This window comes from Vitis riparia, chromosome 19 (assembly GCF_004353265.1).
Source record: "Vitis riparia cultivar Riparia Gloire de Montpellier isolate 1030 chromosome 19, EGFV_Vit.rip_1.0, whole genome shotgun sequence".
Taxonomy (NCBI): Eukaryota; Viridiplantae; Streptophyta; class Magnoliopsida; order Vitales; family Vitaceae; genus Vitis; species Vitis riparia.
Genome location: NC_048449.1, coordinates 24,632,086 through 24,655,961, shown reverse-complemented (window position 1 = coordinate 24,655,961; position 23,876 = coordinate 24,632,086). Strand labels below are relative to the sequence as shown.

Below are 23,876 nucleotides of genomic sequence, written 5' to 3'. Positions count from 1 at the left end.
TTTAAACAAACTGCTTTGAATAAACTGGAAATTATTCGAGTGATATAACTTTCAAAACTTGTGGAAATTATATCCAATGGATTGTGCATCCCAACTAAAATTTTTCCATAGGATCTGGTGGGGGTTTGCCTCCCCATATACAGTTGGGATAGGATACAGAAATTCACTGATTTCATATTGGTCCAAAGAAACAGAGAAAAGCTTTACTTTGTCTGCTACTCAAATCTTGATGATATATTCCCACAATAGAACAATGTGAGAAACAGGGGGTAAACCTAAATGTTAACCTGTCAGCTGGCACTCTGCAAATTCATTTCCTGAAGGTTCAGCAACAAATCATTGGAATTCAAGAAAACCTTGTTGGCAGAGTTTGAAATTGTATGTGCAATTTCTCGGGAAGCTTCAATTTTTCTGAGCGTGATGAATGCTGGATTGTTGGCAATAGCTTGACCTATCAGCTGGGCACTCTTAGCCTCACCCTGTTCACCAGAGACAGATTTGCTTACTTAAAATTTATGAAACTGAAAAGAAGGGGCACAATATTTGAGTGTAACTAAGAGGAAGGTGAACCACCCTCAATCAGGGGTCCAAATCAAACTAGTATTTGAAATTAGTTGCCCAGAAGGTCAAACCTTACTGGGAAAACTATCAGAACTGGAAACATTCCCATAATGGTAGAAAATCCTAGTTCAGAACAACACTGCAGCAGCTTAAATGGAAACAAAGATCTGCATTTCCTAGGGCATGGATGGACCGGTTGTTATTTCTCACCTGTGCTCTGATAATAGCACTCCTCTTGTCTTGCTCAGCTTTTTCCACAACAAATTTGGCCCTTTCAGCCTCTTGTGCAGCCACTTGTTTAGCTTCAATAGCAGCAGTGAATTCCCTCCCAAAAGTAAGGCTTGTAATGGACACATCATCCAGGGCAATGTTGAAATTGGCTGCCCTTTCTGTCAATAACTTACGTATTTCCCTACTAACAGTCTATAAAGAACATATGGATTGCTCAGAACTTGATATATTTAAAATTTTATCGTAATCCTAACAACCTATCCTTCCACAATTATTAAACCATGCTAAAATATAGGAAGCAAGAACCCAACTCGGGATGGGAAGTGCTCATGTGATTGATGATAGAATTCATTAACTTGATCACTGGGGAAGGACAGAAAAGGCCCACAGAAAATTTCCGACAATAAAGCACTACTCACTCAATGGAAAGAACTGGGAACTTGAGGAAGAATTAGCATACTAACAACCAAAATTTGCAAAACAAAATCCTAATCTTAAACAGCTATCACTATTTATCTGATACTCATACTTCAAATTTGCAATTAAAACTGTTTAAAAGAAAGACAGTTCAGACCTACTAACAGTCTCTCTCTGAGTAATAAGCTGGCTAGCATTATACTGTGCAACCACAGCTTTCAGAGTTTCATGAATTATTGAAGGCAGGACTCTTTCATTGTAGTTCTCACCGAGGGTTCGATAAATTGTAGGTAACTGGTCTGGCAGAGGACGGGTAAGAACTCGAAGACCAATCTTTACCTGTGCAGCAAAATCAAGATCCACGTTCAGAAAGGAACACAATTCAAACTAATAATGACTATACCTTGATATCTCATTAAAAGAAAGTCATCAGAAAAGAAATAACAAAGTGAGAGATAATCAGAAGTGGATAATAGTACATCGTCTAACACAACACAAGACTTAAAATGGATGACAATCCCAAATAAGTAACTCCCCTCTTAGCAAGGCAGTCCACTTCCAAGGTAGTAATTAAGAACTAGGGGTGTACTGCTCCAGAGATAAGATGAGAACAAAAATACACACACAAAGAGAAAAAAATAAAATAAAAAAGGTCTCTCCAAAGGCAAGAGCAGCAAGATTCCACTGAATCACACCTACAAGATCTCCCTAGCATTTGGTTGTTTTCAAGAATTTGTAACTAAGAAAATACATACAAACACCCAAAAGTTAAAATAATAAATAGAATATGTCCCAGATGCATATGTTGGAGGAAACAAAAAATTATGATAATGGCTAAAAATAGAGTCTGAAATTTGCAACTATGTCTCACTTCATCACCCAAACACATGATCAACAATATAATCACAACATTTTCTACAACAAGAACTAGAATACAAAATTACCATCTGGAGGTCATGGCTCCCTGAAGTACTCTCCACAAGATGAGGGCGCGTACGGACATCATAGATGACTGGCCTATCAAACCATGGGATCATCAGGTGAGTTCCCTCGGGATAAACCTGCACATCCCATCTAAGTATGATGTTCTAATGAATTACAGTGAATGACAAAATAGGAAAAACATAAATTATAGAATTAGTGATGCAGGAAAAGAAACTCCAAGATTTAAGGTTCCTAATTGCAGGTTTTATCAAACACACAATAACACTAACATTTTTATTAAGATTTATCATCAAATAGAGCAAATGTGGTACGTATACATAAAGGGAACTTGATTCATTTGAAAAGAGAAAAAAAAGTAAGATGCTCACAGTCACATCCAACTCCAATGCCCCAATTGATTCAAAAAGTGTTGGTCCGAAAACATTGAGCTCCAAATAACCTTGGAAGACATATCTATTCATTATTGTTTTCACTTGGAGGACATTTGTGTACTTTGGGTCTTATTCCCTTTTTTTAGGCACTTTTAATAAATTTGTCTTTGCCTATCAAAAAATTATTGTTATTGCTGTCATTGTTATTATTAAAGATTATATGACAATCAGCCCACTCCAGGAAAAAAAAAAAAAAAAAAAACTGCATGAACCGAACTCACTCTCTAACCCACCCATGACCAATGAGGGGATGTTTAAGGACTCTTACCGCCCTACCAACACAGTGGTCAGTCCATCCTAGCTTATAGATGGGCTATGAGGTGAAATGCAGGTACTGAACCCACTGGGTCCCCGACACACCATGGTGCATTCAAACCAAACCATAAGAACAATGATGATGTGAAAGCCTGAATAGAATTTGGTATTTCAGTTGATAGCTTTTTATCTCTGTGGGAAACTTAACTCATTAAGACAAACTTTATTTTCCACATCAAGCACATAAGTCAACTGTCCAGCCATCAATTTAGCCGACAATAAAATCACAGTAATCTGAAAAGGACTCGCAGTGAGCTACCAGCAACAGAAAGCTCAAATGAATATATTTGTTGACTCACAGTTTAAGACAAGAAACTCATTGCAGTTTGTCAGCTCTTTTTAAAAAATCCTTCATTTTATCAATTCAAGCATTAAAAATACTTCAAGATTTGTCAATAAATTTAAGAATGGCTAAAGCTGGAACATGAGTTTGAACCAACTTAATGCAGCAAGGCTGATATCTCTAAATTCAAAGAACTCTCATGAAAGAGTATGCTAGCTAGCTTCACATTCCTCTTCAAAGAAAGAACATATGAAGAAGCTGAAGAAACAACAGGTATATCATAACAAAACAGTTCCAATGATGGTGACTATCACTATTGCATCCAAAAGAAAACTTGATTTGCATGTTATAGAATTATTTCAAAACAGAACCATTTACCCATTCATAGGACAGTTTCTGAAGACGTTTTCTCATCTTAGAACAGATACCTATGAAAAATTGCCCTATTGTGTAAGTGACAAAGTCATCCAGAATGCACATTCTAGATGCAACATACATGCAAAACAAGTCAGCCTAGAAAAAAGTGAATAGGTTGCTGAAAGATTACAGCACTGGAAAATATGAAAAACCCATTAAATAAAACACATCAGAGTTGAATATTGAAAGTAACAGAAGCAAAGCAAGTAAAATCTAAAAGCAATTACCCAAAAAACCATATAAGCAGAGAAAAAAATAATTTAATGGATTTTAGGTCTCATATGCAAGAAACCAAGGGGAAATGAGAACCTTGTCCTTGACACCAACTATGCGATTAAACACAATGGCCCGATGACCTCCCTCAACATTGTACAGACTGTTAATAGCTCCATACAAACCAAGCCCACCAACAACTCCCAGCTTAATCAAAGCAGAAGCTGCACCACCGCCTGGCACCTTGGGAGCTTTGATATTGTTGAAATTCATGTTCCTGAATGCGAAGAATTAGTAGTAGAAAAGAAATAAACCAAAGGTACTTGACAACTTTTCCCTGCATCTAAACTAAAATTATTTTTGCACAAGAAAACATTCCCAAATAGCAAAGACCGACAATCTAACAAAAATTTCAGTCACAGCTGTAATCCAAACTTGCAACTATTCCAACGGCTGTTCAAAGAGAAACCATAGAATTCAAAATCTCTGGCAGTAGCATTCCCAAGTTATAAAGTACTCGAGACTAAAACCCCACCCTCTATTTGGTTACCAAGAAAATGAAGAAAAACAAAAGAAAACCACATTTTGACTCTTATGTTATATCGCTATCACTTTCTTTTACCAAAAGTCCAAAACAAACGAAAAATAAAATCCAAAACTCAAATGAACCAAGCCAAAGAGTCGCATGGGTTTTCTGTATCCACGAGCTCTAGATGGTGAAATTTCACGATTCAAAATTCTCTTTCATTTTTCTCATCAAACGATTGTATCTTACATATAAGTCGATTGATTGAATAGGGATTAGATATTGGAGCAGAACCTTGAACTCGGAGATCGATCGGCCTTCGGAGCGCAGACGAAATGTGTAAACAGAGATCGCGGCTTCTTGTGTCACAAGGAAAAACCCCAAAACGCAGGGGTTTAGCATTGGTCAGGCTATAATGGGCTGAGCCTGGGCCGGCCCAAATTTGGAACTTGTAGACCCCAAACCACTACACACATGGCCCGTCACCTTGGTCATTTTCATCTCATCCCATCTTGGCCCAATTTAGACCCATACACTCTAGGCCCAATACAATTTAGTCCGTCTTACTTTTAGCCCATACACTTTTATTTTTATTTTTATTCATTTTATTTTATTCTATTTCATCTTATTTCAATCTTTTTTATTATTTTATTTTATTTTATTTTTATATTTACTTTGACCCTCATTTATTTTATTTTGAACTTTCAATTTGTATATTAAGTTAATAGTGTCATTATTAATTATAAATATTAAAACATCATAAAATAAAAACATTTTTTAAATTATAAATATCAAATAGTTAAAATAATTAAATAATTATCTAACTCAAATTTTATATATTTTATTATAAAGGCTAAAAATATTTTATAATGAAATATTAAATAAAATTATAAACAAGTGTAAAATTAAAATTTTAATTTACTTTTATATTATGATTAAAATTAAATAATTAAATTAATTAATATTTTAAAAAATTAAAACTTAAATTTTAAAATAAATAAAAATTATTTTAAAATAATACATTTATAAATTTAAAATTCAGGTGCAATTTAATTTAACTCGTTAATTAAACAGTTAGATATCGGAGGAAGTACATTTATAAAAAGTTCGAAATTACAATCTTATCCTTCAGTGTGAGAAAGATGTCATTCTATTGAAATTCCCCAAATCTTATATCCAAATCACAACTCTAGTTCGACTTAGATTCTTGGAATTCACTTCAGTTGAGCAAAGCTCTTGAATTTCTCAGAGAAAACTTTGAATTTTCTGAGTTTTTTTTTTTTTTTCTTTTAGGTTTTCTTCTTCAGTTGATTCTGAATTTTGTGTGTAAAAAACCATGGATTCTTCAACAATGCTGTACAACCAGCTCAAGGTTTGGATCACTTTATGTTTTTCTTTTTTCTTTTTTTATTGATTTTTTTGAATTGTAATGATTTAACATTTAATTGCTGTGATGATTTACTGAAAACAGTCATCAGAACCCTTTTTCTTGTTGGCTGGTCCCAATGTGATTGAATCTGAGGAGCACATTATGTATATGGCCAAAGCCATCAAGAGTCTCACATCAAAGTATGTTTTGTTTGATGGAAAATTTCATTGTTTTTACGGTTTGTGGATTGTTCATAGGGTTTGTTTTACAATTTCTAGATTTGGGTTGAAGCTGGTTTTCAAGTCGAGCTTTGATAAAGCCAATCGAACCTCCTCAAAATCATTTCGGGGTCCTGGCATGATTGAAGGCCTGAAGGTATTGGTTGTTGTTAATTTGATGTCATGAATTTTTGGTTTTGTTAAATTTGGATGTATTAATCCTAAATGAAGTGCTACATTGCCTTGGATTTTGTCAAGGCTAATGATTGCAAGAGAAAAAATTTTAAGTGTTTGGAATAAAGATCGATTTTTTTTTTGGCAATTTGGCAAATGTTTAAGCAAACATATCCTATGGAGATGTGTTGAGATATGTTACTTGTAGAAAAACATATATTAAACAAGTAAGATACATATGGGAAACACCAAGGTGCAGTTTTGGTTTCGAAGAGGACGAGATAAAGGAGAGGAAATTCTAACATTTTCTCTTTGCTCATTCATAATGAAAACAATGGGGACAATAAGTAAATTGAAAAAAATTTCTTTGAAATTTTGGGATATGCTATGAAAAAATGGTTTATGCACAGAGGAATCATAATCCATGTTAAAACAAGTATTGGTGGCAGACTTGTGTGATATCAGTGATTTAGGTTGCATAATGAGGCAGTATCAAAATACCTATCAAAAAAAAAAAAAAGAGGCAGTATCAATCAACATCTTGTAACCAATGCTCAAACATTACATCATGAGTAATAAAATACTTAAAATTGACTTCTGCATTGGGCACAGAATTGTCCCGATTTAGACTGCGGAGGCAATAGCTGATATGTTTGTCGTTATTGCTGCCAACTGTAGGTATATCAGTTCCTTGTTTTGTTTTTCAATCAAATCGTCGGAATGTTAATATGAGCCCCTTCTTGAGATTCTGTTAAGCCTTCTAAGAGCATGCTAATACCTGCCTCAATAATAAAACCCACCTTTAGCAAACTAAAGAAAGCATGTACAATAGAGTCTATGCCTTTATAGCTAGTGCCTTTATGCCTAGTGCCTCCTACTCCCAACTGACCTGAATATCTTGAATGGTACCTTTTCTTCTTAATTTGAAATCAGTTAATGCAACATTTTATAGAGACCAGTTAATGAAATTCCCTGAATTCTTAGTTCTTTGTATTACTTGCTTTTGTTTGCAGATCCTTGAGAAGGTCAAAGTAGCATATGACATCCCCATAGTGACTGATGTACATGAAATTGAACAGGTAATTATAATATTCCCTCTCTCTCTCTCTGTACTGCCATTGTGACAGATATATTATGTTGAATCCCCAGTTTAGAGTGTGATGTGCGTGAACACATACTGGTAACTTCTTGTTGTTTAAGGTATATGTTAACTTGAACCACCAGTTTCAAATGTGTACTTCTGTTACCTTGTTTGTATTTCTACCTTTTTGCTTTCTGATTTAAGAAAAGGATCCTCATAAATTGTCATCAAGGGTATATGCTATTGATGCATTACACTTGTTTTAAACTACAATTTGATGTCTCTTTTTGTGTGCTCCAATCCGCTACTTGTCTCTGTTGTTGCACTGCTTCTGAGATTGAATGCTCAATAGTATATTGATGGTTTATAAATGACCCTTTGTTTTTGCCTTTCATTCAAGTTTATCATGAGTATATGTTGCATCTACAAGAAATTCTTCAAATGGTATTGATATAGTTTCAAAAATTTTAGTTCTTGATAAAAGCAACAATAGTAGTATCCCTTTCAACTGCTATATCCGTCTATGCCTTGTATGTAACAAAATTTCTGTTGAGTAATTGAGTTGGAATATAAGGATGAAAATTTGACCATTCAAAGAAAAAGGAAAGAGGATGAGTAGAAGAAGGTGACGCCTTAGAACAAGGAGATTTTTTTTTTTTTTTTTTCAAATCAGGATGAAAGAGTCTTTTGAATATCATAAGTTGCCAGCTTTTTACCACATTAAGAAGGATAATATCATCACAAGCTTTAGAAGATTTTTCTGATATCCAATGATTCTAACCAAATAACAGCTGCACTTCTTTCCAAAAGATCATGATTATCTGTGGTGGTATTACCAGCAGTAGCAGTTTTGTGTTTATCAGGATGAATTGGTTACCTCCTGTGCCCTTCTGACAACCTCCATTTTTCCTTTTGTTTCTCTTTTAAGGAGAAAGGAGAAGACAAAGAGAGAATGGTAACCCATGCAATGACATTTTGTCCGCTTCTAAGACATCTCAACTTTGGATCTATAGAACTCTTTTTGTTCTGTTATTATGAATTACTTTGTCAAACTAATTTTTTGAGGACAAAAAGTTGGCACATCTTCCTGCAAAGTTTTGCATTCATGTTCATATATATATTTATATTCCATGTTTTGGATAGGAATTGAAAGAATTCATTGGTAAATCAATCAACAAACAACAAGCAAATATGAGCTATCCTTTAAAATTCCTAAAAGAAAGAGTAAATGAAGAACCCCAAAAACCAAATTGCCAGTATCCAAATAAAGCCCAACAATGAACTGAAAGAGGACTTAAGTTAGGGAGTGATGAAATCCCAATACGGAAACACTAAGCTTAACCAACCACTGTGATGCTCGGTTAGCCGATCCAAGTATCCATGAGAAGGAGTAACTCAAGGCTTTAAAGTTATTAGGGCTGCCTGTTTCCAAATAAAGCCCAACAATGAACTGAAAGGGGACTTTTGTTAGGGAGGGATGAAATCCCAATACGAAACAGTATGCTTAACCAACCACTCTGATGCTCGGTTAGCTGATCCAAGTATCCATGAGAAGGAGCAACTCAAGGCTTTAAAGTTATTAAGGCTGCTTGGTTGAGAGGTCTACTATTATGTGGAGCCACACATCCAATCTTTAAGGCTTTAAAGTTGTTGAAGCCCAAAGTCTTTGCCTTAACCAAACATTCAAAAGATGCTATGATCCCTGCATCTATGGCTATTGTAGAAACTAGCTGGTCTGGAGGATGCTCTAATCACTGTGTCAACACAATCTTCGAAACCACCAGATTCCCTAGCTGGCCTCAGTTCACTTACAAGCATCTTTCTAAGTTGAGCTTAAGGCACCCCTCTTTGGGAGGGGGGAGAGAATTCAACAGGTTCATATCTTTTGTGCTTAAGGCAACCATTTCAATGTCAATGCTTTGTTCAGTAGTGAAAATTTTCTGCTAATATAGAATATGTTTAGTGGAGAATTGTTACTCACAATGTCTTTTAACTGTTTTTAGCCCTTGATTTTTCCCAGTGTGAACCAGTTGGCAGAGTTGCGGACATCATTCAGATTCCAGCTTTCCTCTGTCGTCAGGTTGAACCAATATTTTGTTTCTCATTTTCAATGTCCTAGTGATTCTGTTATGAGGTCCAAAGAGTGTGTTTTGATCTGATATGCTTATCTCATTCAAAGTCTCTTACAATGACAGACAGATCTCCTAGTCGCTGCTGCCAAGACTGGAAAAATTATCAATATTAAGAAAGGCCAATTTTGTGCTCCCTCTGTAAGTGAATCTGGCATTTTTATCTCGGCAGCAAGCCTTCAACAACCTTTATTCTATCTGCTACAGTCGCTCTATCTTATAGTCATGTACATTTGCAGGTCATGGTAAATTCTGCTGAAAAGATCAGATTGGCTGGGAATGAAAATGTGATGGTTTGTGAGAGGGGAACTATGTTTGGCTATAGTAAGTCACCTTTGATTTAAGTTCAAATGTCTAATGGCCTTTGGGTTGTGTTTTTTTGGTGTTCTAATATAAAGGTGTTGACGCACATGGAGATTTATAACTATTTTCAAATTTCTTGTTAATCTGAATTATTAGAAGGCATAATCCAATGTCAAAAAAGGGATCATGTATATCTATGGTTTTCTCCTTTTTCACCTGTGGGTTTAGAGTTTTATAAGCTTTCACTAATTAGTCACATTTCATATGTGATCTATGCCCTATTGAAATTGAATTAAAGTCCTGTCCCACTCTGGTTGATGTTATTTGTTTAGATTACTAATTGATTAATTCATGCTTCTGTATTTCATGAAGTTTGTTCTAAAGCCAACACTAAAATCTCTCTTTAAGCATGTTGGAAGTAAAGGTCATTGATGCATTTTAGATATTTTTACCTTCTTTTTTTTTTGTTTTTTCCATTCAATTGACCTTATATTTGGGCTTTGATTTTATAGATGATCTGATTGTTGATCCACGCAACTTGGAGTGGATGAGGGAAGCTAATTGTCCTATTGTAAGTACTTATCCATTTCAACCATCCATCTCTTGAAATTGATACATTGTTGCTAAAGCAGTCATGTTCTTGTGGCAGTTGTAAGTTAAATTGCATAAATACAGGTTTTCTGGGCATGCTTGTTCACTTCTTGTGTCTCTCTCATGTCAATTGTGTATGCTTTGTATCATTGACCCACAATACCCATGATTTGCTGAAAAAACAGGCAAGATTTTGTAAAATTGATAATCAGCTATGCTAAATAGGAATCTTAATTTGTCCAAATTGGTAGGAGCCACAAGGTCATTAGTCATTTAGTGGATATGAAGGAATTTAGTTTAAGGCAGAAGTTTGGTGCTTTGTTGCTCAAGGAAGGGAACATTTGAAGATCTCTGGTACCTAAGATTGTCCTTGAGTTGGGAGATTTGAAGATTATTTTTTTGAATTAATTGAGTTAATGATATTTAATCATTCAAGCATGATTCTACCACCCAAACAATACTACAAGAAGGCCAAGAAAAATAAAAATCAATCAGGAGAAGTGGCCATAACAAAAGTCTTCACATATGGTTATATAGATAAGAGGAGAATCAAGGTACAAATTAAATGAGGAAGATATGTCATTCTAAAGAGTGACCGAAGAATTTCCTTTTCACTGGAACAGCTACATAAAATGTTTTGATATGAGGAAAAGCCTAGTATAGTTCTGGAAGGGCCATCCTGGATGTGACTTATTTTTGACGGGTCAATAGAAACTCAACCTGTTTATTTATCATAATATAGAATAAGTAGAAAGGACTTTGAAAGATGTAATGACTCTGTTTAGTTCACTGCTACATATAATTACTATAAAGGTGTGAAAATTATCTTACTACTGTAGAATAAATCATAACACAATAGGGTGTATAATGAACATGATGTTACAGTAAGTTATTACAGAAATTTGAAATTTATCCTACTTAAAACATAAAAATTAGAATAAGTAAAAAGTCTAGCAATAGAAGACTCCAAAGAAAGTAACCATATTAGGACTGATAAACATATTGGCTAGATAACTTCACAACTGAACCCTACACCATCTGGAAATTGCCATATTAGATTTTGGGCCTTTAAATCAAGGCCTATGAGACTTCTCTTGTGCAATTCTTAGTGCTGCCACTTATCCTAGCATAATCATATCTAGTTGTAGATTGTGTGTCTGTGAAGTTTTGTTTATATGAGAGTGGGGTTTGCTAAGTTAATCGTTTTTTCTGAAAGAGAAAAGTTATTTACTTGTTTAGAGATCTGGTACTGCAATTAAAAAAGCTTTTACAATTGCATTTCTCTTGAGTTGTTTATGTGGCTCCAACTTGCACATGCAGCAGAAGAATTGCAACAAGTTTTATATGCTGGCATTCCAATTCTCTCAAGCTCCATATGATTCATATTATCGATGGCAGCTGATAGAATTTAAACTATTTGACAGGCCACTTGTATATGTGAAATTAGAAAATAACTGTTGGTTCTAAGAGGAATTTCTGTTAAGTTATATGAGTATTATACTCGATTGGTTAACAGGGTATTTGGTCAAACCATGTTTTGGCTTTAGATAATTAAGAAAGAAGGGTGAGGAACAATTTAGTGGAACCTATGGGGAAATCAAATTTTGTTTACTCAATCATAGGCAGAAATTCTGGAGCATGTTTTCTAGCTTAGCACAGAGCCACATCCTTTGAGATGCTTGATGGCCACTTTTAAACAGAATTTTTTAACCTTCTCTGGTATTGTGACTTCTATCTTATAAAATTATTTCTTATTAAAAATGATGATCACTTTATTAGTGAGCACAACTTCATTAATGGACCAACTCTTATCTTGACCCCAAATTAGTTGCTGTGATAGTATCAAAATAAAAGTCAGTTCAATAGAATTCCAGAATTTAAGAAATCCCCAATGAAGTAATGGGATCAAAGTGACCTTTCACTGCTCCTTTCATGTGCTTATAAAGATTGATCTCTATTCCATGTCAGATATTTCTTTAGTTTTCCTGACTACTATTCTTCTATAATTTATCTTCGATATTTAATGATGACATTTGTTCTATTTTTCTTCCATTCACAAATGATTCTCTGGGGAACCTGTTCATCTTATTAAACTGTTTCACTGCAGGTGGCAGATGTCACACATTCACTACAACAGCCTGCGGGGAGAAAAGTATGGACTTTATTATCTTTTGTGTTTGAAAGTTAAAGAGTATTGCATGCTGCTTTACTCTGTGAATAGTTTAGCAAATTGATATAATATTATCAGGGAGGAAAATATCGAGTATCGGAGCATATCGACACGATATATGTTAGAGAAATATTGTTTCCATGATATTTGATCAATTTATCGTGAATTTCACCTATTTCTCGGGATTTATTGGCATTTTATCATTTTATCTTCAATATATCGCGATAATTTGGACGGTCAAATGAGGATCAATGCGGTCAACCTTTTAAAAATGCCTTAGGATTTCCGTCGCGGGGGCTCGAACCCCAGCCAAAAGGTTTGGCTGTCAACGAGCCAACCGTTGGGGCAAGTTTGCCCCTTGTTATCTAATGTGCACCAAATATATATAAAGTCAAATTCATCATATAAACATAATTTTAAAAAAATGTTTTAAAGAACAAATTAATTATAATTATTTTATAATTAAATAAATTTTTTTTCATCTATTTGAATACCAAAAATATAAAAATTATCATGATAATTATCTTCATAGTGTTTTTAATATTATTAATATATTAATTAAGTATTAAAAATTATACATATATCATCATTTAATACAATTAAATTAAATGAATTATAATTTTAATATTAAATATATTTTAAAATTAGACATATTATAATCAAATATCACAAATATTATTATGAATAATATTTGATATAATTTAATAATAAATATATACTTTTGAAATTTATAGTTTTTTTATTAACACATACAATATTATTATCAAATATGATAAATCATATCATACATATATCAAATTATTTAATAAAACTATTTTAAAATATCATTATACTTCTAATTACCATTTTATGAAGTTTTTCTTATATTTTAATAAATTTTGATCAATTTTAGGCTTATTGATATTTTTTTCCAAAATATCTGTCGATATATCTCTAATATATTCGTAAAATCGAAGTACCGATATATCTGTGATTACCGATATTTTCATCCTTGAATATTATGACATTATCCTGATTTTCATTTTTTTAGTGCCAATGCGATGCTCCTTTTAGGTGTGAAAGGAAACCTGTTATTTTTTTTCTAGGTAATAATTCTGTTATTCACATTAGCTAGTTGTTCAATCTTTGCATAAGCTTGACAAAAATGCAGAAAAATGTTTTGATTTTGATCATTTGGTTGCTCTCCTGTTCTTCATTGGGTCTATGAGGTGCCAATTCCCATTTCACAGGGCTATAGAGGCTCTCTACACTATTAGTTAGTTTTGTGGCTGCAACTGCAGGAACCACTAAAATATATATTAAATGTTTTAAATTGCAATACTGAAAACATGATAAACCGGTTTTAGTCATCTTGCGTTTATACAAAACATGGGCTAAACATCTTTGATTCACATACAATCTAATGAGAGGAGCATAGAGGATTGGGCTTAAGTGAGTGATCATCTTGGGGGTTGTACCAACCATGGTCTTAAATATCTCCTACTCAGATCTAATGATGCTGTGATACAATCTATTGAGTGATTTCAGGAATTTCAGTTATTCTGAGGGCATAAAGATAGCTTCTGATGCTGTGATACTGGTACATTCTATTGAAGGACTTCAGTTCTGTGGGGGTGGATGGATATATAAATAGCAAGCTTCTGATGTTGCAATACTTTCTACCGAGAGAAATGGAGGGCTTCTGATGCTGCAATACATTCTATGTAGGGATTTCATCTCCTATGGGGGCATAGATGGATGGATGGATGAAGAGCATGAGAATATGTTGTATAGATGAGAGAGAGAGATGGATAGCTAGAGAGAGCTTGAAATGAGTTTAAGATGAATATAATAGGTAACTTTTTTTTTTTTTAATAATCGAGGAACCTTCAATTGTAGAGCCTTTCAGACTTCTCATGGGACCCAAACCTCGGGGTGTTGATTGTGCCTGCCACAATCAGCACCAGGTAATCTAGAGATTCCCAATGGCAGGAATTTAATCTAAGACCGTGCACCTCTACCACATATCTCAGCACTCGCCCTTTCTATTGGACCATGCCCTGATGGGCAGTAGATAACTTATATCTACAGATGACTTTATATTGATAGGTAAGGGCTTTCTGGCTTCCACTGCTGAGGCTGTGCTACAATCTATTGAGAGATTTTGGGAATTTTAATTAGATAGACACAGCTTGAAATAGGTTTGAGGTGAACATACCATGTAAGTTATGTCTACAGATGACTAAATTGATGGATAAGAGCAGCTTCTGATGCTGTTATACATTCTACTGAGGGGTTTTTGTTCTTTATGCAGCACAGATAGATATAGAACTTTTGATGCTATTTATTATATTGAGGGAGATAGATAGAGAGCTTCTGATGTTGCAATAGATTTGAGGGAGATGGATAGAGAGCTTCTGATGCTTCAAGACAGTCCCTTGAGGAATTTCAGTTCTTTTGGTGCTGTAGATGCATGGGTGGATGATCTGAGTTCTTTTGGGGAAATAGGATGGATGGACGAGAGAGATTGCTTGAATGTGCTAAGGCATGTCTCTTGGAGTTTGGCTCCTCTCCGGTTTTTATTCCCATGTTTCCTCATCTGCGTAGAATACCATGCTATGTCAGCATCTACAAAGGACAGGAATCACTATGTAATGGGTCATAATTCCTTCTACATCAGCTTGTTCAAAAGATGGGAAATCACCATTTGATGGGTCTTACTAGTTGGTTTACATGTCCGTCACTTTCTTTGTACTTGTTGAATATAATGTATTTATAGTGTATAATCTTTCCTTGTTAATATAGGTCACATGTATGGTAGTTAGGACTCCTAGCCTTGTATATATATATATATTTCTCAATTGTAAGTAGACATTACATGAATGAGAATTAAGGTCTTTCTTCTTTCTCTCTCTCTCAACATGGTATCAGAGCCAAGGGAGAAAACCTAATTCTTTCCAGTTTCCAGTGTCATCAACTCCGGGAAACCTTCCAGTGACCGTGTTTCATTCCGGTCACCTTCCCCATCTCCCAATACTTTCCGGTCAGTCGGATCGTCGTCAGAAAACACTCACCGCCGGCAAACTTTTCCGGCGAATTTTCCGGCAACGTCTTTTTCCGACACCGACCATACCAGAAGGAGCGCCTGGAGGAGATCTCCAACTTTTGTGAAGGCACCGGGACCAAAAGATCATCCACGCGTCGGCCATACGCAAGTTTCGGTCCAGCAACTGCATCTCACGCGCCAGCGCATGAGGGCTTTCCCGGCCACACGCCTCCTCCTCCAGCCTCGCCTGACGCCGACTAGCCTTCCTTCATCCCTGGTTCTACCATCCGAGCCCTGCACGTACCTCTTTTGGGGTTTTTTGCCTCCGTCGACCCTCTAAACAGTTTTTCCGACGAACTTCGGCTACTTTTTCTCCATCCTAATCCCTGCACGTGCCTAAGGAAGTGTTCTTCTACCTTTACGGTGGTGCCACGCCGTGATCTGAAGCCGTCTCCCTTTCCAGTGGTGCCACGCAACGATCTGCAGCTGTATTAGGGCTCTCTTCGATCCAAATATACATCATTCTCCAGATAAGTAGATATGACTACTAAAAATTCCATTTTTTCCTTTGTTATATCTGGATCTCCTATGATTACTTCGGAGAAATTGGTTGGCAGTGACAATTATCTTTCCTGGTCTGCCTCTGTTGAACTTTGGTTTATGGGTCAAGGATATGAGGATCACTTGATTACACAGGAGGCAAATATCCCTGAGGTTGACCGCGTACAGTGGAGGAAGATAGATGCACAGTTATGTAGTGTATTATGGCAATCGGTTGATCCCAAGATTCTTCTTCATCTTCGGGCCTACAAAACTTGTTTTAAATTTTGGACTCAGGCCAAAGGATTATATACGAATGATATCCAGCGTCTTTATAAGGTGGCTTCTGCTATTGTCCATATCAGCCAACAGGACTTGGATCTATCCACTTATATTGGCCAGATTGCCTCTCTTAAGGAGGAGTTCTTGACTGTGATGCCTCTTACTCTTGATGTTGGGGCTCAACAAACACAGTTTGACAAGTTCTTCATGGTTCTTACTCTTATTGGCCTCCGTCCGGATCTTGAGCCTGTCCGCAATCAGATTCTTGGTAGCTCATCAGTACCGTCCTTGGATGATGTGTTTGCTCGCCTCCTTCGTATCTCCTCCACTCAGACTTTGCCATTTGATAGCACTTCAGATTCTTCTGTGTTAGTTTCTCAAACTAGCTCTCGAGGAGGCCGCAGTGGTACCCGAGGTAGAGGTCAACGTCCTCATTGCACCTATTGCAATAAACTTAGCCACACTCGCGATCGTTGCTATCAGTTACATGGACGACCTCCTCACACTGCCCATGTGGCCCAGTCCTCTGATTCTCCGCTGCCTCAGCCTCCGAGCTCTTCCGCATCTCAGGCTTCTGTTGCCTCTGTTGCCCAGCCTGGTAATGCCTCTGCCTGCCTTACCCACACATCTTCTCTTGGACCCTGGATTCTAGATTCTGGAGCTTCTGATCACTTATCTGGTAATAAGGATCTTTTCTCCTCTATTACTACTACCTCTGCTTTACCTACTGTTATCTTAGCTAATGGTTCTCAAATTGTGGCTAAAGGTATTGGTTTGACCCTTCCTCTGCCTTCTCTACCTCTCACTTCTGTCCTTTATACTCCTGAATGTCCTTTTAATCTTATTTCCATGAGCAAAATCACTCGTACTCTTAATTGCTCTATTACCTTTTCTGATAAATTTGTGACCTTGCAGGACCGGAGTACGGGGAAGACGATTGGCATAGGACGTGAGTCTCAAGGCCTCTATCACCTCACCTTGGATTCATCTCCTGCAGTTTGCATTTCCACTAATGCTCCTCTCCTCATTCACAATCGTCTGGGCCACCCTAGTCTCTCCAAGTTCCAGAAGATGGTCCCTCGTTTTTCCACTTTGTCGTCGCTTCCGTGTGAGTCATGTCAGCTTGGGAAACATACTCGTGTCTCGTTCCCAAAGCATTTGAATAATCGGGCAAAGTCTCCTTTTGAGCTTGTCCACACTGATGTTTGGGGTCCTTGTCGGACTGCGTCTACTTTAGGATTTCAGTATTTTGTCACTTTCATTGATGACTATTCTCGATGTACTTGGTTATTTTTAATGAAAAATCAAGCTGAGTTATTCTCTATTTTCCAGAAATTTTGTGCTGAAATCCAAACCCAGTTCAATATTTTTATTCGTGTGTTACGCAGTGACAATGCCAGGGAATATTTTTCAGCCCCATTTACTTCGTTTATGTCTCATCATGGGATTCTTCATCAGTCTTTTTGTGCTCATACTCCTCAACAAAATGGGGTAGCTGAACGCAAGAATCGACATCTTGTTGAGACAGCTCGTACTCTCCTCCTCCATAGTAATGTTCCTTTTCGTTTTTGGGGGGGACGCTGTTCTTACCGCTTGTTATTTGATTAATCGTATGCCCTCCTCTGTCTTACATGATCAAATTCCTCACTCTCTTCTCTTCCCTGACCAACCACTTTATTTCCTTTCTCCTCATGTCTTTGGTTGTACTTGCTTTGTTCATATTCTCACTCCTGGACAGGACAAGCTTTCCGCCAAAGCCATGAAGTGCCTCTTCTTGGGATACTCCAGACTTCAGAAGGGTTATCGTTGTTATTCCCTTGAGACTCATCGATACTTTATCTCCGCTGATGTCACCTTCTTTGAGGACTCACCATTCTTTTCCACTACTTCTGAGTCTCTTCCTGTTTCTGAAGTCTTGCCTATTCCCATTGTCTTCCCACCTGATGCTATGCCTCCTCGCCCACTTCAGGTTTATCATCGTCGCCCTCGTGTCATTGCTCCTCTCCCTTTTGCTGAGGCACCTGCTGACTCACTTCCTATCCCTTCGGCTTCACCTGCCCCGGCTCTGCCTTCTCCTAATGACTTATCCATTGCTGTTCGGAAAGGTACTCGCTCTACTCGTAATCCTCATCTTATTTACAATTTTTTGAGTTATCATCGATTATCTTCACTCTATTCCGCTTTTGTTTCTGCTATATCCTCTGTTTCTCTTCCAAAGAGCACCCATGAAGCTCTTTCCCATCTAGGCTGGCGACAGGCAATGGTGGATGAAATGGTTGCTCTGCACTCTAATGGCACTTGGGATCTTGTTGTTTTACCCTCTGGTAAATCTACCGTTGGTTGTCGTTGGGTCTACGCAGTTAAGGTTGGTCCTGATGGTCAGGTTGATCGCCTTAAGGCCCGCTTAGTTGCTAAAGGTTATACTCAGGTTTATAGTTCTGATTATGGTGACACATTCTCTCCTGTTGCCAAGATTGCTTCTGTCCGTCTGCTTCTTTCCATGGCTGCTATGTGTTCTTGGCCTCTTTATCAGTTGGATATTAAAAATGTCTTCCTTCATGGTGATCTTGCCGAGGAAGTTTATATGGAGCAACCTCCTGGTTTTGTTGCTCAGGGGGAGTCTGGTTTAGTATGCAGGTTACGTCGTTCTCTATATGGTTTGAAACAATCTCTTTGAGCATGGTTTGGCCGTTTTAGTTCTGTTGTTCAAGAGTTTGGCATGCTTCGCAGTACAGTAGACCATTCAGTTTTCTATCATCATAACTCTTTGGGGCAGTGTATTTATCTGGTTGTTTATGTGGATGACATCGTCATTACAGGCAGTGATCAGGATGGTATTCAGAAACTAAAGCAACATCTTTTTACCCACTTTCAGACCAAAGACTTGGGGAAACTCAAGTATTTCTTGGGAATTGAGATAGCTCAATCCAGTTCTGCTGTGGTCCTTTCCCAAAGGAAGTATGCTTTAGACATCCTGGAAGAAACCGGTATGTTAGACTGTAAACCGGTAGACACACCTATGGATCCGAATGTCAAACTTGTACCAGGACAAGGGGAGCCTTTAGGAGACCCCGGGAGATATCGACGGCTCGTTGGTAAATTGAACTATCTCACCATTACTCGTCCAGACATTTCTTTTCCTATGAGTGTTGTTAGTCAATTCCTACAGTCACCATATGATAGCCATTGGGATGCCGTAATCCGCATTCTTCGATATATCAAAAGTACACCAGGCCAAGGTGTGTTGTATGAGAACAGAGGTCATACTCAAGTTGTTGGTTACACAGATGCAGATTGGGCTGACTCACCCACAGATAGACGTTCCACTTCAGGGTACTGTGTTTTTATTGGAGGTAATCTAATATCTTGGAAGAGTAAGAAACAAGATGTAGTGGCCAGATCTAGCGCTGAAGCCGAGTATCGAGCTATGGCTTTGGCAACATGTGAACTCATATGGTTGAGACATCTTCTTCGAGAGTTGAGATTTGGAAAGGATGAACAGATGAAACTTATCTATGATAACCAGGCCGCATTACATATTGCATCCAATCCAGTCTTTCATGAAATGACCAAATATATTGAAGTTAACTGTCATTTCATTAGAGAGAAGATCGCATCAGGATGTGTTGCTACAAGTTTTGTTAATTCAAATATCAACTAGCTGACATCTTCACTAAATCTCTCAGAGGTCCTAGGATTAAATATATTTGTAACAAGCTTGGTGCATATGACGTATATGCTCCAGCTTGAGGGGGAGTGTTGAATATAATGTATTTATAGTGTATAATCTTTCCTTGTTAATATAGGTCACATGTATGGTAGTTAGGACTCCTAGCCTTGTATATATATATATTTCTCAATTGTAAGTAGACATTACATGAATGAGAATTAAGGTCTTTCTTCTTTCTCTCTCTCTCAACAGTACTCATTAAAGCTTTTAAATGGTTGAAATTTTGACAATGTACTTCCTCCCATTAGACAATGGATGTGGCAGAATTATGATGTTAATTGGAGGAAAATGGACAGAGATAAATCATTGTGTTTGGGGTACTCACTTGTTTGGGAATGGGGCTCATATTTAAGCCATTTCTTTTACATTACAATTTTTCTTCTCTTTTTATCATAGGATTGCAAGTTAACATTAAACTAATTCAAAGTGGAATGATTAAATATAACCCTATGAATATTAGCAGGGTGCATTTTTTGCTATGACATGCCACCTTTATGTCATGTTGTTGTCCATTTCATGGGTTGGAAATGTTGATGTGTCATTGCATACTTTCAGGTGCTGTAAATTTGAATGCCACATAATATTTTAGATGCTGAGCCATTTTTCTTAACAAAAAAAAAAAAAAAAAAAACACTGATGATGAAGAGCTAAAGGTCTATTTTTCAAACAGCTGGAAGGCGGAGGTGTTGCCAGTGGAGGTCTTCGTGAATTGATACCATGCATTGCGAGGACAGCAGTTGCTGTTGGAGTGGATGGAATTTTCATGGAGGTACAAAATCAGAATTTGTTAAGAGTGGATAATCTTTTTGCCATCTTCTCTCAGGTTTATGGTACTTGTTGCTCGATTGGGTTCATTTTATTACTAAAATACTTGAGGGTTAGTTATTGTTGTTAAAAGTGGTACTTCTTGAAATTCCTTTACACTATATTTGGTTTTAGGAAAGCACTAAAAAACTAGTTAAAACAATGATGCTTAGGCTTTTTAAATTATTTAATCTTCTTATAGAAGAGTTGAAATAAGTAGAACAAGTTTAAAGTAGCATATAAAAATAATTTATTGACTCTAAATCTAATTTTTACTTTCCTTTCATTTTTCTTTCCTTCTATTTTTCCTATCTATTTTTTCCCCTTTCATTCTCCCTTTAATTTTTTTTCAGGAACCAAACATAGGCTTAGGCTCCTGTTGTTCAAGGGAAATCATTTCCACAGTATTTTTCCCAGAAAAGAGGACCAAATCTAGTGGGATAGATACTTTTCCCGAAAGTTAACTAAAGACACGATGATTTTTCCAACTTTACTGTAAAATATCCATAAACTAAATCGAGCCTTGACGAAAAAAGTATCCCTGAAATTTTCTCAAACTATTTTCCATAAGAATAAATCATGGCTCAAGTTTACTTAGAAGCAGGAACTGTTGTATGGATATGAGCAGAAACTAATTGAAGAATACAATGGTGAGATAAGACGAACAGATTATTAGCCATCTAGTGCCAGCCTACAGACCATCCAAGAGATGAAAAGGTTGCTGCTGGAGTCTTCTGACTTGTAATTGTCCAGATCTTAATCTCCTAACTCGGACATTTGCCCACCATTTCATTTTCCAAAAACCAAGTGACCCAGATCTTATCAAAATTTAACAATGATTTTTGAGTTGCTGTTTGTGCTAAGAGCATTTTCAATCCTCCAACACTCTCTCTCTGTCATATCTTGGCAGTAGACCTAGTCTTAGATTTTATCTTTCTCAGTCATATGCTTTATAGTGCTTTTAGTCGAAAAGAAGTTCGCTATCTGGACTGATGATGCTGCATTTATTTAAATGTCTCTGTATCATCTTACCTTCTTTGTTCAATTTTGCAAATATCAATATTAGTTACTTTTTGGAATTCATGCAATGCAACCATGATTCATCAAAAGCCCTGGATTCCATGATTTCGCGTTGTAATATCTTTTTTGGTCCCTTATTTCCTTAACTTTTAGTCTTCTAAGGGCTGCTTTGTGATGTCTAGGTGCACAATGATCCTCTAAATGCTCCGGTCGACGGTCCAACACAATGGGTGAGCTTCATTTGCATAATTTCCACTCAAGTTTATGCACATTTTATATGCGAGTTTAATCTGAGAATTGCTTTCACTTCATCACAGATAGAAACCATGGTCATTGTCATGAGGGTTTCATTTAACTATAAACTAAATAAGGTATTGTTTTTTTTCTTGACAATAGCCTCTACGCCATTTGGAGGAACTGCTGGAAGAGCTTGTGGCAATAGCTGTAAGTTCTCCACCCTATCCTGAAATAGCGGTTACAATTCTGAAAAGTACTTTATATTAAGGTTGTAACTCTCAAGCAATATCATATATCTGGTAGATGCTGCTCTCTCTTAGTGATGTCCTGTATTGAATTGTTGTCGTTAAGTTCTAATTTTACTAGCTATCTAGGCACACACGATTCTGAACAAGCAGGTAGAAAGTGATCCACACACAACAGAAATACTGATCGCAAATGCTACAGTAACAAAATAACACGAACTTGTTCTGTATGTATGTATCTGGATAATTTCATTTCCACAGGAGTCCGAATGAAACCTTTGGGTGGTGTGGCCAAGTTTATCTTTTGGTTGGGTCCATTTAGTAGTGGGATATTGCCCCACTTATACCGTACATTTCATCAATCTTGATATGTATTATACAATTTGCTTATTATCATTTCAAATATCTAACCTGGATTTTATTTTTTTTTTCCTTTTCGGTGTTGATGTCTCAAAGAGGGTAAGCAAGGGGAAGCAACGCTTCAACATTGATCTCACACCAGTCCATGATTAAGGAGCTCTTTGAGGCTTTTCTCAAGGGTAAGGGAGGATAAGCTCACGACCTTAAGGCTCTCTTTTTTCCCATGACTAAAGAAAATATTATTTGTTTCTAAAAATTTATAAATATTGAATTTAGTACATAAACATAGGGATGCACAGTTGCAAAATTTATTTATGTAGTTATTTACTCATTTCTGATAGGGAAAAAACAGTACCATTACCTTAACAAAAGTTGTTCCTCAATGGGATATTGTTGAATTTGAGTTCATCTGAGATTTTCTTCATAACTTTAAGCATAAGAGAGGAGGAAGAAACCCGATGTTAAAATTTGTAGTGACAAACGATGTTGAATTCTTTCTTGAATTAGTCATGAATCTGCTTTCGGAGATTCAAACAAAAGCAAATCCCCCCCAATCTGGGAATTGTGATTTATCAGAGTGTGGGGATTAGGGCCTTCAGAGTGAAGGTTTTGTGCATTGTTGTCTTTCTAAAACCCACACTTTTCTTGTATTGTATACTTTTTCTCTGTAAGGATCTCATCCTCCTATGATCACTCTTATGGCTCATCGAATTTTTGAAGTTGTTGCTCCTTGCTCAGAGAGCTGGTTACTCATATTTCTTTGAAATGATCAGGTGATCGTTTGGATATTCACTCAACATGGTAGGAGGTGAAGGCACCTTCTGAGTAGGCGACTGCTTGCAGGTTGGCGTTGTCTATCTGCTTTAAACCATGTAGACTGCAATGCCCTTTTTCGGGTACTAGACCAGCTTTATATGTATGTGAACCAAACCCAGATCTTGTTGTGGATCAAATTTGTTCATGTTGAGTGACAAGAATTTACGATGATCGGGAAATATGTGAATCTAAATCCTATTAAAAGTGACATTTTATTTTTATAATAATAAATTTTTTATTTCTATTCTCATTTTAAAAAAATAATCTAAACACATTAATGACCATCAATGTAAATTGATTTTTCCTTCTCATTCTTTATAGCTATTTTGGCACAAATTTGATTTTTTTTTTTGTCATAGAATGTTTTGAGAAACAAATCATATTGCTATAATATTTTAGAGAGATGAAAAAATTCAAATTGTTTTAAAATAATTAATTTTGGA

The 23,876-nt window shown here is 36.4% G+C and overlaps 2 protein-coding genes across 3 annotated transcripts; one reads left to right on the top strand and one right to left on the bottom strand.

Annotated features, from left to right (window-relative positions):
- On the bottom strand, positions 1–4,704 carry LOC117909583 (prohibitin-1, mitochondrial-like). Of its 2 annotated transcripts, none has more exons than XM_034823643.1 (6): positions 4,634–4,704; positions 3,910–4,090; positions 2,154–2,270; positions 1,367–1,548; positions 772–973; positions 1–479 (listed from the first exon to the last, which is right to left on the bottom strand). In XM_034823643.1, exons 2-6 carry the CDS (start codon positions 4,084–4,086, stop codon positions 291–293), a joined length of 867 nt encoding a protein of 288 aa, XP_034679534.1. In that variant the 5' UTR covers positions 4,087–4,090; positions 4,634–4,704; the 3' UTR covers positions 1–290. The 2 variants fall into 2 exon arrangements, with proteins under 2 accessions (XP_034679534.1, XP_034679532.1); XM_034823641.1 differs by having other exon boundaries at positions 4,589–4,676.
- Positions 4,705–5,499: 795 nt separating this feature from the next.
- LOC117909676 (2-dehydro-3-deoxyphosphooctonate aldolase) lies at positions 5,500–23,675 on the top strand. Its single transcript, XM_034823775.1, has 14 exons — positions 5,500–5,711; positions 5,811–5,908; positions 5,987–6,083; positions 7,114–7,179; positions 9,202–9,261; positions 9,377–9,451; positions 9,550–9,634; positions 10,126–10,184; positions 12,312–12,356; positions 20,622–20,720; positions 21,958–22,005; positions 22,172–22,219; positions 22,714–22,796; positions 23,391–23,675. The coding sequence occupies exons 1-13, from the start codon at positions 5,676–5,678 to the stop codon at positions 22,768–22,770; spliced, it is 873 nt and encodes a 290-aa protein (XP_034679666.1). The 5' UTR covers positions 5,500–5,675; the 3' UTR covers positions 22,771–22,796; positions 23,391–23,675.
- Positions 23,676–23,876: the final 201 nt, after the last annotated feature.

Coding starts and splice junctions, on each gene's coding strand:
- LOC117909583 (XM_034823641.1), bottom strand. Junction 974..1,366: donor CAGAGAGAGACTGTTAGTAG/GTCTGAACTGTC, acceptor GACTGTTAGTAG/GGAAATACGTAAGTTATTGA. Junction 480..771: donor GTGCTATTATCAGAGCACAG/GTGAGAAATAAC, acceptor TCTGGTGAACAG/GGTGAGGCTAAGAGTGCCCA.
- LOC117909676 (XM_034823775.1), top strand. CDS start 5,676: ATGGATTCTTCAACAATGCTGTACAACCAGCTCAAG. Junction 9,452..9,549: donor GCCAATTTTGTGCTCCCTCT/GTAAGTGAATCT, acceptor GTACATTTGCAG/GTCATGGTAAATTCTGCTGA. Junction 22,220..22,713: donor AAGAGCTTGTGGCAATAGCT/GTAAGTTCTCCA, acceptor GATGTCTCAAAG/AGGGTAAGCAAGGGGAAGCA.